At 43.9% G+C, this 19449-nt stretch overlaps 1 protein-coding gene across 6 annotated transcripts in view; it reads left to right on the top strand.

The window, feature by feature from the left end:
- Window positions 1-9052: 9052 nt before the first annotated feature.
- The window catches only part of TSEN2 (tRNA splicing endonuclease subunit 2), a 60018-nt gene continuing 49621 nt past the window's right edge, over window positions 9053-19449 (top strand). For 3 of the 6 annotated variants that reach the window (XR_012011535.1, XR_012011537.1, XR_012011536.1), the window contains exons 1-4: window positions 9395-9518; window positions 10431-10643; window positions 15016-15217; window positions 16497-16578. Coding sequence is in view for 3 of the 6 variants with exons in the window: in XM_072785083.1 (XP_072641184.1) it covers window positions 15029-15217; window positions 16497-16578 (271 nt within the window). In the remaining 3 variants the exon portion in view is untranslated. Of the gene's footprint in view, window positions 9519-10430; window positions 10644-10694; window positions 10848-15015; window positions 15218-16496; window positions 16579-19449 lie in introns of those variants that run through there. The other 3 variants (XM_072785082.1, XM_072785083.1, XM_072785084.1) reach the window with 3 other exon arrangements.

The raw sequence follows: 19449 nt of genomic DNA, 5'->3' as shown, positions 1-19449 counted from the left end.
AAAAAAAAAAGAAATCCTTTCTAATTTAATGGGTAGAAAACAATCTCGGTTTTGGTTTGAATTTACATTTCTTTGAATACTGGTGAGGATGAACATTTTTTTCATGTGCTTATTAGTCATTTGTATTGCTTCTTCTGTGAATTGTCTGTTCCCAATTTACTAATTTACAACGAGAAATGTAACTGCCAAGGGGACCGGATACACGTGTCCTCTAGCCATCACACCAGCTCCCTGTAGGCACACTCCTCAGGATGCCAAATTCTAATCAGAAGATGCTTGGTGAGCACAGAATGAGAAAGAGGGAGGGGTTGGTTATGGAATTCCAGGATTTAAGGCATCAGAGCAAACTAGACCTACTGCTGGGGTCCAAGGGATCCCTGACCACAGCATCCTCTCTCTTTCTCTTCCCTCTGCCTCCCTGGCTGCCCAGCTCTTCTGCAGATGGACATTCCTTTCTTTAGTAATGTTACTACATTCATTTAAGGTTTCCTCTGGCCCAGGATCCCTCCTTGGTCGTATGCTTGAACTCTCAAGGCAACCTTCATCCCTAATCCTTTTACCTCCTTGGACCATCTTTTCATTTCCTGGGGATTTACAAAGTGTAGCTGATGGCTTTTGGGGTGTCCTCCCCCCGTCTTGTTGTTTTAGAACTGCCGCCCCCCTTCTATAAGTGAAAGCAGCTTTGATGAGTCTACTCCTTCTACGTGTGGAACATTTATATACTTGTGCCTCTTTCAAGCTCTTCCTTAGACTCTCCTGGAGTTCTCTGACTTCCGCAAAGTTAAGGTTCACTGCTAGAGGGCTCAGAGTGGAAGGGAAGGGGAGAATAGCATAGCCCAAATAATAAAAACTGGAAGCCCTAGAGAGAGAAGGGCTCCAGCTAGGTGTATGGTCTGGAGGATGCCTAGAGCAGGAAGGACAGGAGAGATGTTGTTTGAGGGGGAAAGGAGACAGAGGATTTTAGGTGGGCAAGGCCTGGGTTTCTCTGACCTTAGAGGCACACTAGTCTCCTTCCTGGTGGCCCCCACCCTCTTTCCCCTCCTCGACCCCAGGCCTCAGGAGTGACCCTCCTGAAATAAATCTGACAGAGCCACTCCCCTCCTTCCACCCTTCCATGTGCCCACCACTTGTGGGATAAACTCCAAATTCCTAAGGATGGCATTCAAAGTCCTTCAGAGCCTGGCCCCAACTTTCCCTTCTAGGCTTGCTGCTTTTCCCCAGCAGACTGCTGGATGGCTCCTGAATATGCCATGTGTGTTCACACCTCCAGGCCTTTGCTTGGGCAGGGCCTTCTACCTGGGATGCCCTCCCCGACTTGGCCAACTCCTCCCTGTTTAAGGCCCAGCACAAATATCCACTCCTCCCTAGAGTCTTTCCTGAACCGCTTCCTTCTTGAAATCCTTAATTGTGGCATTTACCACATTCACAAAACTGTAACTTTTCCAAGTGTCCTCCCCTGCCAGACCATGAGGAGGAGCCTGACAGCAAATATCAAGCTTGGTTCGTCTGGGTGTCCTAACCTCCAGCATGGTGTCCCACATAGTAGGGTTGAATGAACAAGAAGATCTCGTAGACTCATTTGTGTTCTGTGTAGACCGTGCAGAGAGAATCGGGAGGTCCCAGCTCTGGTTCCTACCCTGTGGGGCCTTGGGCAAATTCCTTCTTCTTCTAGTCCTCACTTCCTTTCTCTGAGGAAGGAGAGCACTGCAACTTGTCTATAGCTACAAGTATTTTATGAAGACTACCTCTGTACAGGCACTATTTTAGAAATAAACATAATTATATAATGTATGTAATATACATACATTGTATAATATACATTGTATATATTGTACGTAATATATAATGTATGTAAGTATTTCTAGTAGAATGAAAATAAAAGAACAAAGTCCTTAAAGTCTAGTTCTGCAACCAAGGAAGGCAGCACTAAAACCTCTCCGGGGGAGGGAGTTTTAACTTTGGGGGAGCATTGTATTTCCTTACAAGAAACATTATGCTGCCTTGGCCCCAAAGAAGCGATGTAGTTAAGTGAAATAAACATGGATGCGAGAGTCTGGCAGAGAACAGTTGAGATCTCAGCTCTGCAACCCTCCAGCTGTGTGACCTTTCACAAGTCACTTCACCTCTCTGAGCTTTGGAAGTTGAAGATTGTTCAGCTATCCCAGAGAGTTGCTGTGAGGACTCAGTTGGACAAAGGACTCCGTGAATACTAGACGTCCTGCTTTACTCCCAAGGAATGTAAGCTACATGGAAAGGGAGCTTGGACAAGAGACTCAATCCTTCTTAGCCTTAGTTTCCTCATCTGCCAGCTAAGGGCTGCCAGGAAGGCTGATTCAAGGTGAAATGAGACTGTGGGTGCAGCCAACTGGGCTGCAGGGGTGTTTGATTAGCTTCCCTCCCAGCCTGGCAGTGTGGGGCATTAACCCAGCTCCGTTTTCTTGGGCAGAAAGCTTGAAACAAGGTATTCAGAGCCTTGGAAACAGCTGAGAAGGAAGCACAGTCAAGAAAAAGATTCACAGGAAGGCTGTGGAACACGTGACAATTTGCCTTCTCCCATCAGAAAGTGCTCTTAAACAAACAGCAAGTTTCCTCCATTAATAAGGCCTGTGGAATGCAGATGAGATTTTTTTTTTCCTCCTCCTTTTTTGCTGATTAAGTTCCCCCAAAACCCCCTTAAGAATTTTAATAAGAAATGCAAAAATCAACAAAAGTCCTGCAAACCCTTTCCTGTTATTAAATAAAGGGAAAGTAAATATTGCAAATTGGACATATTTCATAAGAGGATGTTTTGTTTGGGCAAAAAAATGAGAAAGAAAAGAAAAAGTAATTTGCTTTCTGGCAGCAAATACATGTCTTTGCTGAATTTTGGTTTCAAACTTGATGACTGGGGCATTATTCCTGGTTTGCCTGGAATTCAGGCCTTTTGACATCTGAGGCTGACATACCCAGGAGAGCAGGGAAGCCAGGTTTGGGCCATAGTGGGCCTCTTCTCCCCTGTCTCCTATGAGCAGAGTAGAGAGTCTTTTAGCCACCACAGAAATGATGATCCTGAGCTCAGAGTGGGCACCTGTAAGGGGTCACACACAAGACAAAAGCAACCTGAAACAAAGATGGGTTTTATGAAAAAGAAGAAAATCACCAAATGTTGCCTGTACCTCCTTTTTAGGATAAGAGACCTTTTATGAAACCATAAAGCATGTAATATCAATATAGCACAGAGGCCCTGCAGTCAGGTAGACCTGGATTTAAATCCTACCTTTGTCACTTAGCTGAGTTACCTTGGATAAATTACTTAACCTCTCTGACTCACTTTCCTTATCTTCAAAATGGGGAGGAGTGTTTCCTAATAGGCATGTTAAGAGGAATAAATGAATGGGGAAATGAACCAATGTAAGGAAAGTACTAGCTAGGCTCCATAAATATATCTCATATTATTTTGTGCAACATACAAATGTAAAGGAAGATGAAAAAAGAGAATTCTATTTGTTTGTAGTGATGGATAGTTTGCAAAGAACATTGCCACTCATGACTCTACATGCCTGTCACCTCAGCCCCAGCAGATGGGCAAAGAGAGAATTACCCTTCATTTGTGGTTGGAGCACCTGGTGCTGGAGAGTGGGTGTGACCCCCTCAAGGACACACATTAAGAAATGGTCTGTAACCATGAAGTCACAGAAAATAACCAAAGGAAAAGGAAGGAGAGAGAGAATGCAGAGGGTGTGGCCATTTCCAGTCAAGGCCCCTGCACCCCCTCCTGCTCCTCTCTGTCCTCCTTGTGTAGTTCCCACCAGCTCACATGGCACTAGCTTCTCCTTGGCAGGGACAGCAGTCACAGCATGGTGGGGCCACTTATAGGATGCCAGGATGGGCTCTTATACTGAAAATGCTGCTGCATTGGACCCCACCAGCCACATTCCTGTAACAGAGCCTAGGCCTGTTCATCCCAGGGTCAGAGCCTGTCTGCAACTTCCTCGGATCCCTTTCTCCTATGTTCCTCTCAGACCCAGAGTGCTGGCAACTGCCATCATCAAATTGTTGATGCTAAATAGGAAAATTACTCTGATTTTGTGGTTTTCTAAATTTGTATTTATTTATTTACCTGAAGCATCTCTTTCTGCAAAAACTAAAATCGATGAAGGAATACAACAAATAATTTAAAAATCACCTATATTTCCACCCCTATATTTGCTTCTAGTTTTTTTTTTTTTTTTTAAGAAACAAAACATAAAGCTAATGTCTCTTTATCTACTACTCAAGTCCCACAGATAACTAATGAATTTGGTGCACATCCTCCCTGTTATTTTAAATATTTTATTTATTTATTTGAGAAAGAGAGAATATGAGCCAGGGGTGGGGGGTGGGACAGAGGGAGAGGGAGAAGCAGACTCCCTGTTGAGCATGGAGCCCCACATGTAGGGCTCAATCCCAGGACCCTGAGATCATGACCTGAGCCGAAGGCAGACACTTAACTGGTAGGCCACCCAGGCACCCCCTCCTTTTATTTTAAAATAGTTCAGTGTACCTATACGTACATCCAGTACTTGATATTGTTTGGGGTGTGTTTTAAGTAAACGGTATCATAGGACTCACATTGTTCTGCATCTTGCCTTTTATCGCCAAACACGTTTTTGAAATCTATCCATGTTGATATGTATATAAGAGCTTGTTCAAAAAAAAAAAAAAAAAAAAAAAGGAGCTAGTTCAACATTCCTTTGAACTGCTGCATAGTATTCCACCACACTTTACATGTCCTTTCCTCTAAGGATGGTCATTTCAGATATTCCCTACCCCTCCCTTTTTAAATTGCAAACCATCATGTCTTGATTTAAAAAAAAAAAAAAAAAAAGAAAAAAGAACACAGGTGCCCCAGATTCTCTAAGAAATTTCCCCAGATGTGGAATGTGCTTGACTGCTAAAAACAGGACAGGAATGGACATACTTGGGATCCATTTCCCTCTCTGGTGCTTCCTCCCTGTGTGACCTTGGACAAATCACCTCTCTGAATCTGTTTTCTTACCTATAAAGTAGGTGATACTTTAATATCACTGTGATATTATACTGTGATAATATACTGTGATAATCCCTAACTCAGTGGCTTGTTGTGAGAGAATTGAGACTCTCCTAAAAAGCAGCTGGAATCGTGCAAAACGGTATCATCGTTCATGTTAAAGATTTTTCTAGCAACCAAAGAAGAATCAAAGGCAATGTCCAACCCTTTGCACAAGGGACCCTGGGCCCAGTGATTTAGCACCTAAGAGGCTTGCACAATCCACAGTACCATAGGCTGTCAACTCTTATCCCTGGGCTTGGCCTGGCCTGGTATTGGCTCCTTAAATAATTGAGCAGATGTACCTCACAGCATCTTGGTTTCCCTGCCTGTGCAATGACATAACACCTGCCTCAAGTGCTAGATAATAGATGGAGGGCACTTGTTATGCTGTGCCCCCTCCCGTTCATCCAGGACCCTTTCTCCTTCAAAGCTGTGAGATGGCCTGAGGTCTCATCTCACTAGCAGGCCTTCACAGTAGGACTGTCCCTGGTTTGATTTTTGCTTCACATCCCTTGCATTTTACCTCGAGGATGCTGTGTGTCAACATGTGGAAGTTTTGCAGGGTCCCAATGTTTGCTTTTTCTCCTTGGAAATTGGTGTCCAGGAAAGACTGGGTGGTTTAAATTTGCTAAAATATCTCCATCTAGTGGGTTCACTGAAATACTGCAGAGTTCAGCCCCGTCTGGGAAAAACAATGGGGCGACAGCTGGGGCTGCCCTGCCCTGCTCAGAAACGCCGGTGGCTCCCCATTGTCTGCAGGGTAAAGTCCAAATGCCAAGCCTGGAATTCGAGCGCCGGCACAATCGGGCCCGCCCTGCCTATCGGGCCTTATCGTTGGCGGCGACCTCCTGCCCGGCCCGGCCCAGCTCCTCCCCACCAGAACCTCAAAACCCACACCTGCCTGGTACGCAGGCCTGCCCTGTGCCCCAGCCTACTGTCTCCCTTCTCCTCGCCACTCTCCTGAAGCTAACTCTCTTTCCAGGCTCTGCGGGCCCTTCAACCCATCCTGGTCTCCACGGACCTCCTACCAACAAACACTTGCCGTTATTTTTGTATTTCCATATTTAAAGCTGTGTGTTGTCAATGTACTGCCCTCTTCATGTCGTATAAATTAATTAAAATGATCCCAAGCCCTGCAGTCCCGTGGATCTGAATCCTTATCTGGCCTCCACTACTGCCCAGCTCTGAGAACTTGGAAGAGAGAGGGAAACTCAACTGTGAAATAGAGGTGAGAACACCTACCTCACAGGACTGTGGTGAGAATTAAATAAAACAGGAGGCAAAGGCAAAGTGACCAGCACATATAAACACCCAATAAATCATTGTTTGCTTGGTCAGATTACATACAGGACACCTGCCTGAACTTGAATTTAGATAAGTGATTTTATATTCCAAATATTACATAGAGGTTCTGTATAATATTTCACAGATAAATGATATTAAGCATTATTGTTCATTTGTTAGATGTGCTAATGATATTGGGGATATGTATATATATAAATATATACACACATACAAATTGGCAGATTCCACGTTTGCAAATTCACCTACTGGCTAACACTTATTTGTCATGCCAAAATCAATATTGACAGCACTTAGTCATTCACAGACATGCACATGCATAGAGTGGAGAAAAATTTGAGTCTCCCAGTATGCAAGTTCCCAGCTGAAGTCAACAGTTGAGCTCTTCCTATTCCAGCTTTCATACTTTAAACAAATTTGCTTTGGGTGGTTTCCTTAGTACCACGTTTTTCTCATTTTTGTGCTTTTTGCTGATGTCACTGCTTAAAATGGACACCAAGCAGAGTGCTGTAGTGCTGTCTAGTGTTTCTAAGCCAAGAAGGCTGTGATGTGACTTAGAGAAAATACCCATGTTAGATAAGCTTCATTAGGCATGAGTTACAGGGCTGTTGGCCACTAGTTCAATATTAATGAATCAACAAGAGATATTAAATAAAGTGTCTTTAAACAGAAAGTAAGGTTATGTACTCATCAGTTGATAAAACATATTGTGACCAGAGTCTGGCAGGAACCTAGCCCTGTATTTTCCATGAGTGATGATTTAGTATTCACTAGTATGGTGTTCAGGGTTTCACTATAGCACTGTAAAATTTAAATAACATTTTCACTATAAAATTTAAATATTTATCTATTAGAGATACACACTGAAATATGAGTGAAATCAAATGATGTTTAGGATTGCTTTATTTTTTTTTTAATTTTTATTTATGATAGTCACAGAGAGAGAGAGAGAGAGAGGCAGAGACATAGGCAGAGGGAGAAGCAGGCTCCATGCACCCGGAGCCCGACGTGGGACCCGATCCTGGATCTCCAGGATCGCGCCCCGGGCCAAAGGCAGGCGCTAAACCGCTGCGCCACCCAGGGATCCCTAGGATTACTTTAAAATATTCCAGCAGTGGGATAAAGGTATACATATGGAGAGTATAAAAGAAACAAGATAGCAAAGGTTAAAGACTGTGGAAGTGGTAATTTATTAGAATATTCTACTTTTGTGTTTGAAAATGATGGTGACAGAAGGTTTAAAAAACAGATTGAGGATAAAATCTTGGGGGAAGAATATCTTACTTGGTAGTTTTCACTCTGGACCCTCTGTGGGGATAGGGCTCCCAAAGATACCACCTGAGATCTCATTATGGGGGAATCCCAAACCCTTGAAAGTAGAGAACCAAGCTGAGCGGTTTGGGAGCCCTGGCTGTAGTCTCTGCCTCACCTCAGACTTGCTCTGCTACTTCTGGTAACCCACAGTGCCTCTGAACCTTTTTTCTTATCAGTTAAATAAGGAAATTGAATTGGACAGCCTCTGGGTTCCCCTTCATTGTTAAAACCCTCTCATTCTAAAACCAGTATTTCCTAAATTGGCATGTTCTGCTACAATATTGCAGCCTCCTGCCAGCTCTCTCTTCCCTGCCCCATTCATCCTGATGCCACTAGTCTGTGAACCTTGCTGAAATTTTTTTTTTTTTGCAACACTCTAACCAGGGAAATATACTCATTTTGATTTATCTAAATCAAAGTCTGAACTCTAAGCCCAGCAGTTAAGGCCTGTGCAGGTAGACCATCCACTGAAGCCCTCAGGTTAAGAAGGGACCAGGAGGGCAGCCGGGGTGGCTCAGCGGTGTGCTACCGCCTTCGGCCCTGGGCCTGATCCTGGAGACCTGGTTGTGACCCCGGGGTCCTGGGATCGAGTCCCTGCATGGAGCCTGCTTCTCCCTCTGCCTGTGTCTCTGCCTCTCTCTCTCTCTCTCTTATGAATAAATAAATAAAATCTTAAAAAAAAAAAAAAAGAAGGGACCAGGAAACGGGGACAACACAGGGTACACCCAACTATTGCAGAAACAGAGGAAAGCCACCCAAGACTGCCTAGGGAGGCAAGAGGAAGTCTCTTGAAGGAAGAGCTATATGAGCTGAGGCCCAGGGGCGAGGGGGGGGGCAGGAATTACTGCTGCAAACCAAGGAGAGGAGGATGGCCCGGGCCAAGGCAAGTGTGCCTGAAGTCCTGGAGACCAGAGAAATTTGAAAAAGGCTCGGATTTCAAAGATTTCAAAGCCATCCCATCAAGCCCCATGAATCTCTCTGGCACTATTTGCCACCCTTCCCTGTCACCCACCTTCCCCACCTGCCCAGCACGTGTGGTATGTGTGCTGGGGACCCTGGGACTCGTAATGGGAAAAGTATACATCGAACCCCCTAGCAGACCTCCTTTAGAATAACCAGGTCAGGATTAACTTGTAACGCTTTCCCACACCCTTTTATTTTGCGCATCCGGCGTAGTTCTAAGGACCCACTTCTCCACAGAGGAAACCAAAGCTCAAAAAGGGCAGGGACAGGGGCTGGGGACTTCAACGCAGCCTGACTCCCGGCGGTCGTCCTTCACCCCCGCGGGGCAGCCAGGGCGCACAGTGGCTTTTACTCAGGCGTCTGCGAGGGGGCGCTGGCGGGCAGGTTCCGGGCGCGGGGCGGCCGAGGCATCCACACCGCGAAAGCCGAGGGCGCCGTCAGTGCCGCGCACACGCCCGCTCTCTTCAGTGAGATCCGGTGCCCTCCGGGTCCCATCCCGCCCCACCCCCACCGCGGGGGTCTCCGTGCCTGGGCTAGTCCCATTTCCACCACCTCCCAACTAGCTGACATCGGACAATAACTGAGGATGTCACATGTTAAACGAATCTTGCGAGGCCGCTGTGGGGATTAAACGAAAGCAGCATCTGTCTATTCCAGGGGAGGACAGGAAAGGGAACTCGCTCACACGCGGAGAAGGGTGAAATGGAGGAACAGAAAACGCGCCTTCAGGGCCTGCGCAGGCGCTCTCCGCAAACACCCGGCGGGCGCTCCCGCGGGCTCCGCGGCTGCGCATTCGGCCCGGCTTTGCGGCCGCACTGCTTGACGGCAGCGGTCTCCGCCCTCCGGCCGGCGTTGCCGAGGTAACGACAAGCGCGTGGGGCCGAGAAAGGTAAGGCGCGGGCTGGGCTGCCCGCGGCGTCCCGAGGCGCTGAGCGCGGTGGCGGCGGCTCGAGGTGGGCGTTCTGCTGCGAGAAGAGTCGTCGCCTTCTCGGAACCCCCCCCCCCCGGAAGCGAGAAAGGCGTGTAGCCTTCCCCCGCGTGGCACAGCCGCCCCAGAGTGGGCCGGGCGGGGAGCCAGGCTTCCTGGTCGCGCCCGAATCAACCCCCTCTTCTGCGAGCACCTGTAGCCCTTTGTGCTGCTTTTCGTTCTTTCTGAGGAACTGGACGTGGCCACGTCCAGTACTGGGGGCCGGGGACGTCCAGGTGTATCGGACACCCTCTCTGCCCCAGGGGAGCCTCAGCCGCTGGTGCGGTTGCTGGGGGGCGGGGGGCCCTCGAGGAAGTCTGCAGAGGGGTGAATTAAGACGGGGAGTCGGCACTTGGGTGGGCCCTGCACACTCTGGCTTGCGTGCGGTCATGGGTGGCGGTCGCAGCCCCCGTCTGGCCAACACCTTGCACACGGCAGGCCCGGTACGAGGCGCCTTCGCAGTTACCCCCTTCATCCTCACAACAGCCTTCAAGGGGTTTAGGTTTTGTTTATGTGGCTTAGTCTCACGTCCTAACTTGAAAACTCCCCAGGGGCTGGATTGTTCGCCTTGTCCCTTTCATCCTTGCCTCCCATAGCCCAGGAGGTACACGGTTGGAGCTTCAAACATTTTTTAATTGGGAGAAGGTGAGCTTTACTGAGTAGGAGGTGTTAACCAGGTTTGTTTGGCAAGGTCCTTCCAGGGGGTCGGAAAATTAAATGGAGTTCCCTCTCCCGTTTTTGTTTTGCTTGGAATAAACGTTTGCTGAGCACCTGAACGGTGTTAGCTTGTGTGTTCAAGGGAAACATAAGCCCTTTTTTTTTTTCTTTTTTAAGATTGTATTTATTCATGAGAGGCACAGAGAGAGAGAGAGACACAGGCAGAGGGAGAAGCAGGTTCCACGCAGGAAGCCCGACGTGGGACTCGATCCCGGGTCTCCAGGATCACGCCCTGGGCTGAAGGCGGCGCTAAACCGCTGAGCCACCCGGCTGCCCAAGCCCTATTTTTCATAGTAAAGTAAATGGACCTAATGCTACTTGTATTTGGAGGCAAGTATGCCGCCGGCCCCCGCCCCCGCCCCCAGCGTTTGGGAAAGGAAAAGCTACATCCTTTACAGGTGCATAGCACTCGGCCCCTAGGGAGCTGTTGGGAGTGAGTTTGAATCGGCTATTCTGTCACCAGTAGTTGGCAGCTGTGTGACTACATGTTAAGATCACCTGGGTCCCACCCCAGAATTTCTGATGTAATTGCAGGTAAGTTCTGAGCGTTAGGAGTTTTGAGATTTCCCCCAGGTGATTCTAAGGGCAGCCAAGCTTGAGAGCCACTGTTGTATACCACCCCAGGTTAATTAATCTTATTTCAGTCGTGTTCCCTGCTTGAGAGTCTCTGCATCAACTCCAAGTCTAAACCAGCTTTCATGTTCCAAACCCCTTGACAACTGGCTCAGTCATACCTACACATCTGTGTGTGTGCTTCAGACATGGGTGGTCTTTTAGGCCAGACTTCTTGCAATGCTGTGTCTCTGTACAGTGGAGCTTTGGGCAAATAACTGGCCCTCTCTTCCTTGTTTGTGAAAGAGGATGCCAGTACCCATCTGTGTACCATATAGCACAGTCAGTGCCTAGCATGTTGTACCCATGGATGATGATTACCTCTTCTCAATTTACTCATGCCATACCTTGACATTATGCTGTTCTCCTATCATGGCACTAAAGAAACGTGTCGTAAATGCCTACTGCAGATATGGAGAATAGTGAATTCATTCCTTTCTCCCCTCTTTGCCTTTCAAGTTTAGTACAAGACAACTCCTTCACAAAACCATGAAACAAGATCGTTTGGTTTGTCCTACTGAATTTTTAAAATAACAGCTTTATTGAGAGACCGTTACACATACATAAAACTCACCCTTGTAGGGGACCCCTGGGTGGCTCAGTGGTTGAGAGTCTGCCTTTGGCTCAGGGCATGATCCCAGTGTCCTGGGATCAAGTCCCACATCAGGCTTCCTGCATGGAGCCTGCTTCTCCCTCTGCTTATGTCCCTGCTTTTCTCTCTCTCTGTGTCTCTCATGAATGAATGAATGAATGAATGAATGAATGAATAAAATCAATCTAAAAAAAGCTCACCCTTGTAAAATGTACAATTCAGTAATGTTAGTATATTCACAGAGTTGGTCAGCCATCACATCATCACTGCACTCTGGTTTTAAAACATTTTCATCACCCTCAAAAAAAAAAAAAATCCATACCTATTAGCAGTCACTCCGCATTTCTCCCTTCATTCAGCAGCTGGCAGTCACTAATCTACTTTGTGTCTCTATGGATTTGCTGTTGTGGACTTTTCATATTAACGGTCTTATACAATATGTGGTCTTTTGTGACTGCTTTCACTTAATGCTTTCAAGCTTCATACACACTGTAGCATATATCAACACTTCCTTTGTTGCTGATAATCCATTCTATATGGATACATCACAATTTTTTTAATCCATTCATCTGTTGATGGACATTTGGTTTGTTACTGCTTTTTTTAACTATTATAAATCATACTACTGTAAACATTCAGGTACAGATTTTTGCATGAACATGTTTTCAGTTTTCTTGTATCTGTACCAAGGACTGGAATTATATGGGTATTTTGCATTTAACATCTGAGTGACTTCCAGACTTTTCCAGTGCTGTTCAATTTGAAGATGAAGAAACAGGGCTCAGAGAGCTTAAGTGGGTTGTGCAAGGTCACATGATAATGATGGCAGGTTTGCATATATTGGAGGCCTATCAGCCAAATTCTTGGTAATTTGGTGGGGACAGGTGACTTGGGGACCCTACTCTTCCGCCATCTTGCCCCACCTATCAGCCAAATTCTTGAAGCCTGTTCTGCCACATGGGCAAAAGTAACACCAGATCACAGACTTTGAGGTTTAATGGAAAACAATGTTTTGTGGCAGGAACCTTTCTGTCACACACATACAGGTTGAAGTACAAAGTTCTTGACATCAAGTGTCCTAGCTCATTCTTGGTATTTTTAAGAGTATAGCATCAGTCTGAGGGAAAATTCCAAACTAGGCAAATTAAAATATAACTTCATTGTCACTTGTTTGAGATAATTTAATTGGAAGTTCTTGAAGTTAGCCATTTAACATTTTCTCTTTTCTTAAAATTCCAAATGTAGCATATACAAGTTAAATCCTAACCAGAAGTTAAGTTATAAAAGTGAAAAATCTCATAAAAGTCCAACTTGTTCCTGGAAATGCCTAGAAAGTTTTTCACTAGATTGCAACATCTGCCTCAAAAAAGCTGACACGGCATCAAGTGTTAGAATAAATTGCTGTTTCTTCTGTTGAATACTAAATGCAATCATTGGCTTAGATTGAAGGATAAGTTGGCAAATGACAGTTTAGCTAAAATGCTCTTGGAAGAAAATCTCTTAATTGTTCGTTAATATGCAACATACGTGGTTTTGTTAGGAATGCTTTACAGCAGTGTGTGTGTGTATATATTTATAAAGTATATATGAGTCATGCTCAGTATGTAATTCCCTTGAGGGATCTTACTTAAAAATTAAATTCTAGTGTTTTGCTGCTTAGCATACTTAGTCAAGTCTATGAAGGTTCCAACTTGCTGATTCTTCTTTTTCATAGTTATCTTTGTACTTGATTTATCAATTTCTATAACTCTTCCTTGGTCTGTGTTTTCCTTTGTCCTCATCTAATTCCTCCGTTTCTTTGAGAGGGCAGATAAAGGTATCACACAATGGGCAAGGCAAGGTATTTTATTTCTTTTTAATGGTCATAAACCCATACAACCACTTACCTTCCTCGGATTTGGCCATTGTCACTGGCTGTTTCAGGCTTGGTGACATCCATTGCCCAATAGATGCTGGTATTAAGTGCAGGAGGCATTTTAATAAGCAGTCTTACTTCATTTTCTGGATCCATGTAGATGAAACGTGTAATATGGCTCCACTGTATCTTCAAACACCAGATCTGCTGTCAGCTTAAATTGAACCCGGGACGAAGGAGCAGCAGATTCAAGCCTCCCTTCTCATCCTGGGGTGTCTGTTGGAAGAGTGGAGTGCCTGGCCCAGACTCTTGCACTGTGTACACTTTCTCCCCCTTGCATGTGGTTGAGTTTTCCTAAGTTAGATGTATCTGCTGGGGCTTTGTTTCTTTATCGCACAATGCACTCAACTTCATTTCCTTCCTTTAGCCATTATGGAATTGCAGCCTGTTGTGGTACCTTCAGTTTGCTTTCGTATGTGTTATGTGCTTGTTTTGTCTCCTCAGATTGAATATAAGGCCTGGAAGGGAGAGGTACTGGCTTTGGCTTCCTTTACTTCCTCAGGGTGCTGAGTGCACACTAAGTAATCCCATAATTATCCAGAATCCTTTAGCTCCTAACCTTGAGAAATAGTGGGCCTTCAGACAAAGTGGGTCAGGTGCTGCCTTGCAGCAGAACCCAGGGAGAAGAGTGGAGGCTTTGGAATTCAGCAGACCTGGGATCATCCCAAGGGGCCTTTTACAAAGTCTCTCTAACTTGAACCTATTTTCCTCACCTGTAAACAAGAGTTGGTAGTGCTCACCCCATAATAATAATTAAAGCAAATACACACATGATGCTCATTATGTACCAGGTACTCTTCTAGGCCCTTTATGGGGGGTCTTAACTCTAAGGTAGAGTCTGTTTTTATCCTTATTTTGTAGATAAGGAAACCAAAGCATAGAGAGATTAAGCAGCTTTTGCCCAGCATCACACAGGACATAGTAAAACTAATTCCAGTCCTGGCACTCTGGCTTTAGAGTTCCTGCTCTTCACCACTAGTATGTGGTGGTACATAACAGACCTGAAATGGTAACTGTTTCTGTCATTGTTGTTATTAATTTACCTTAAACATGGGGAGATGAATGGCCTTTAGAATATATATTAAGGTCCTTTTTTGGAAAAGGAAATACTGAATAGATTTAATTCTATGAGGACAGTGTCTCTTTTGGCCTTATCTTTATATCCCCAGCATCTCTGATTATCAGAAGGTCCTAGTAGGTACTCAGTAAATGCCTGTTGTTTGAGTGAAAGAATGGGAGTAATCCTAATAGGAATCCTATTGTGCTTGCTGTCCATAGACTTTTGCATGGCATGATGACTTTGGGCATGACACTAGGCCTCAGTCTTGTCCACTCTAGTTAGAAATATTGCCACTGACTTCTTGGGCATGGTTGTGAGAATTGAGATATTTTAGGTGATGGATTAGTAGTGCTTGTACAAAATGTTCTCATTACTCTTTCTTCTAGTTCACTGCTTTTAAATATTTTTCCCACAGACCACAAAATTTTCTGAGCCTAGAGATAAATGCACCCCTGTTTTTGATCAATATAGTTATGGATTGGCTATCTGTTTCTTTCTCCTTATTATACTCTTTAAAAAACAGTTACCCCTGAGAAATGGCAGAAGCAGTTTTCCGTGCCCCAAAGCGGAAAAGAAGAGTATATGAGAGTTTTGAGTCTCCACTGCCCATCCCTTTTGGTCAAGACTGTGGGCCTAAGCAAGATTTCAAAGTGTTCACAGCAGAGATGATAAACAACAATGTAATTGTGAGGAACACAGAAGATATGGAGCAGCTCTATGGGAAAGTAAGTACTGGCGGCTTTGGCATGGCTACTTCCTGACAGTCCTGAGCCAGGGTATCCTTTTTGTTTCCTCCCATTCACTCCCAAAATCAGACCATAATTGACCCATATTCTTTTATTGCCATTCAATCCCATGTAGGAGAGGAACTACACAATTTGAATCAGGTGCCCTGAAGCCATATACTGATGAGGAAGGCTCCCCAACCCATGAACCCACATTTCAACAATAAACTGCAATCAGTGCATTGGCCTTTCTTGTTTTTAAGTTACAGAAACCATGCATATTCATAAATATGCCAAGCAATTTATAGAAATGTAATGGGTAAAAACTCCCCACTCCCATTCCATCTCCAGAGATAAACACAGAATGGCATATTGTTCTGGCTCAGGGACAGATGAGGCTTCAGCATGTACTCTGACTTGTTATCTGTGCTCTCATCTGTTTGGCGACCTCTTCTTAGATAAGGACAATTTCCAGTTTTTGCTGTTTTCCACCAATGATAGATTCAGGTTGAGATTGATAGCTTGCTTTTTTTATTTTATTTTATTTTATTTTTTGGTCCATAGCCAGTTCATTACTTTATATATATATATATATATATATATATATTTTTTTTTTTTAAAGTAATCTCTACCCCCAGCATGGGGCTCGAACTCACAACCTCGAGATCAAGAGTCACATGCTATATCAACTGAGCCAGCCAAGTGCTCCAACTGGGGCATTTTTTAAATAGCTTTATTGATGTATAATTTAGCGTCATAAAATTCACCCATTGTAAATGTGCAATTCAGTGATTGTAATAAATTCATAGAGTTGTGCAACACCATCATGGTCCAGTATGGGGGATTCCCAGCAGGGAATGCAAGTACCATTGCACTTAATCCCTGTTCCCACTTCCAGCCCATGTCACCCACTGATCCACTTCCTCTCTAAAATGTGCCTTTCTAGACACTTTATATAAAATATATATGTTGTAGCCAGTTTCTCAAGGTGGAATACAGCATGTGGCATTGATCCTGGTGATGGGGGTCTAGGCTAAGGCCCTGCCTCTACCTGTCCCATTGCCTTGAGCTTAGTTATAAGGCACTTAAGGTATACTGAAAACTTACTAGAACTCTTCAAACAATCAGAGATGAATGCTAAGATCTTCGTTAGTAATCATTAAGTAATCAGAGGGAAAATGTAAACCTATGAAAAATAGAACAAATCTGTTGTTAACTCAAATAGCTAAAAAATTGGCGACTAAACATGAACTAACTTTGTTTTCTCTTTTCCTGGAAGGGTTATTTTGGAAAAGGTATCCTGTCTAGAAGCCGTCCAAACTTCACAATTTCAGATCCTAAGCTCGTTGCTAAGTGGAAAGGTAACCTTGTACCTCATTCTGTCCTTTTGGCAAATTATATTCTTTCATCTTTGATCTTACATTTCAGATTACATAGGAAAATTCTTGAAAATGTTATAGGAAAATTCTCTAGACTTGAAGTAACATGCACAATGACGATTTTACTCCTAAAACTAGCAACCAGAATAGGGTTCTGATGTTTGGTGAAAACACGTTCTATCTAATTTCTGGAGTCATCAAAAGTATTATTCAGGCTTTTCTGTTGTTGAACGTTGACTAGCAGAGTACTATGCATGCAGAAGGTACCATATGCAAATAAGTTTTACATTTTTTATTTCTAGAATTAGAATTTATTTATTTTTATTTTTTTTAAAGATTTTGTTTATTCATAAGAGACACACAGAGAGAGGCAGAGACACAGGCAGAGGGAGAAGCAGGCTCCATGCAGGGAGCCCAACGTGGGACTCGATCCCGGGTCTCCAGGATCACACCCTGGGCTGAAGGCGGCGCTAAACCACTGAGCCACTGGGGCTGCCCTAGAATTAGAATTTATAACGATAACCGTAATAATGAATTTGTTAAAACATTAGCTAATGTGTGTAGTTCTTACTTGCTTGACTTGCCATATTTAACTTAAAAATATTTTACCTTCATGTATTAGTCTGTGGAAGTCTCATGGTGATTGCATAACCAATGCCAGCAGACTAAAACATCCTTAGGATTTTTGTAAGAAAAAAATACAAATTAAAACTGCACTAAGATACTATTTTAGCAATCAGATTGGCAAAAATCCAAAAGTTTGACAGTAGTCTCCTTGGGGAGGTCCAGAGAAATACTCTCCATATACTACGGATGGGAATGCAGATGGTACAACTGTTACAGAGGGGAATTTAGCAATGCCGAGCAAAATTATGTATAGATTTGCTTTTTTTCCCCCATCAATCCTCCTCCCCCGCCAACCCCTGGTCACTTTAATATGTTTTCTGTGCTTATAAGTTTGCCCATTCTAGATATTTCATGTAAGTGGAATCATACATTGTGAAGCCTTTTGTGTCTTCCACTTCGGACGTTTTCAAGGGTCATCCGTGTTGTGGCATGCATCCAAATTTCATCCTGAGTAATATCCCGTTTTATGGATATACCATGTTTTTTTTATCCATTCATCCAGCGATGGACATTTGGGTTGTTCCCATTTTGGGGCTGTTATGAAGAGTGCTGCTGTGAACGTTCATATACAAGTAATTGTGTGGACGTATATTTTCATTTCTCTTAGGTATTTACCTACGAGTGGACTTGCTGGATCATACGATAATTCTGTTTTAATTTCTTTAGGAAATGTCAAACTGTTTTCCACAACTCTGGCGGCCCCGTGTTACATTCCTACCAGTAGTGCACAAAGTTTCCAATTTCTCCACTTGCTGGTTTCTGCTTTTGGATTTATTCATTTGTTTATGATAGCCATCTTAGTGTGAAGTGGTAAAAGTTTTTAATATTAATCAAGTCCAGTTTATCTATTTTTTTCTTTTGTTATCTATGGTTTTAGTATCATATTTAGGAAGCCATTGCCAAATCCAAGCTGATACAGATTTACCCCTGTGTTTTCTTCTAAGAGTTTTACAGTTTCAACTCTTAAATTTAGATCTCTGATCCATTTTAAGTTAATTTTTGTATGTGATATAAGGTAGGGGTCTAGCTTCAGTGTTTTGTCCATGGATATTCAGTTGTCCCAGTACATGCATTTACTTTCAACCCAGCAGTTCCATTTCTAGAAATTTATCTTTCAGATACACTGGCAAAAATATGAAAAGAATAGCTATTCATTGCAACACTGTTTCTTATATTAAAAGACTGGAAAAGGGGGATCCCTGGGTGGCGCAGCGGTTTGGCGCCTGCCTTTGGCCCAGGGCGCAATCCTGGAGACCCGGGATCGAATCCCACATCGGGCTCCCAGTGCATGGAGCCTGCTTCTCCCTCTGCCTGTGTCTCTGCCCCTCTCTCTCTCTCTCTCTGTGTGTGTGACTATCATAAATAAATTTAAAAAAATTAAAAAAAAAAAATAAAAGACTGGAAACAACCCAAATGTCCATTAGGAGAGGATTAGTCGATTAAACTGTACTGCATTCATATAATGAAGTACCATGGAGCTGAGCTAAGAATGAGGGATCACTGGGATGTATTTCTAAGCAAAGAAAGCACAGTAAGGCAGAATCTATGTAGTGTGCCATGGTTTATCTGAAGGTGGGGGGATATAAATATATTTTTGAAACTTTAGGATAAACCATAGATTCTTTTTAATGCCTATGGGGGAGGGCGGAACAGGATGGAGAAAGAGGTAAGACTTTATAGATTTGACTTTGGAACCTTGTAAATATATTACATGATTGCAAAACAAAGTTAAATTTTAAAAAGTAATTTAAAAAACGGAACTTACGTATCAGGTTGGCAGTATAGCCACAGAGGAAAACTATTTTGAATGACTGTAAACATGGTAAATTGAGGTAATCTGTCCTTTTTATTTTTTTAAAGATTTTATTTATTCATGAGAGACACACAGAGGCAGAGACGGAGGGAGAGGAAGAAGTAGACTCTCTGGGGGGGGGGCCCAAAGCAGCACTTGACCCCAGGACTCTGGGATCATGACCTGAGCCAAAGGCAGATGCTCATCCACTGAGCCACCCAGGTGGGCTTCAGATTCAATCCTAATAGAATAGACTGTGTCAGTTATCTCCTGGCGCAGTGTTGTTTAACCAACCAGTGGCTTTCAGCAGCAACCAAATTGTTCACAAGTTTGCTAGGTAGGTCTGCTGATCTTGGCTGGATGTGCTCATCCATCTGGTTAGTTATGGAGATCAGCTGACTGCTCTAATGGAACTAGTCCAATAATGGGTCTAG

Source organism: Canis lupus, chromosome 19 (genome assembly GCF_048164855.1).
Source record: "Canis lupus baileyi chromosome 19, mCanLup2.hap1, whole genome shotgun sequence".
In the NCBI taxonomy this organism is placed as follows: Eukaryota; Metazoa; Chordata; class Mammalia; order Carnivora; family Canidae; genus Canis; species Canis lupus.
The sequence above is the reverse complement of the archived record's forward strand: the minus strand, read 5'-3'. Positions and strand labels throughout refer to the sequence as shown.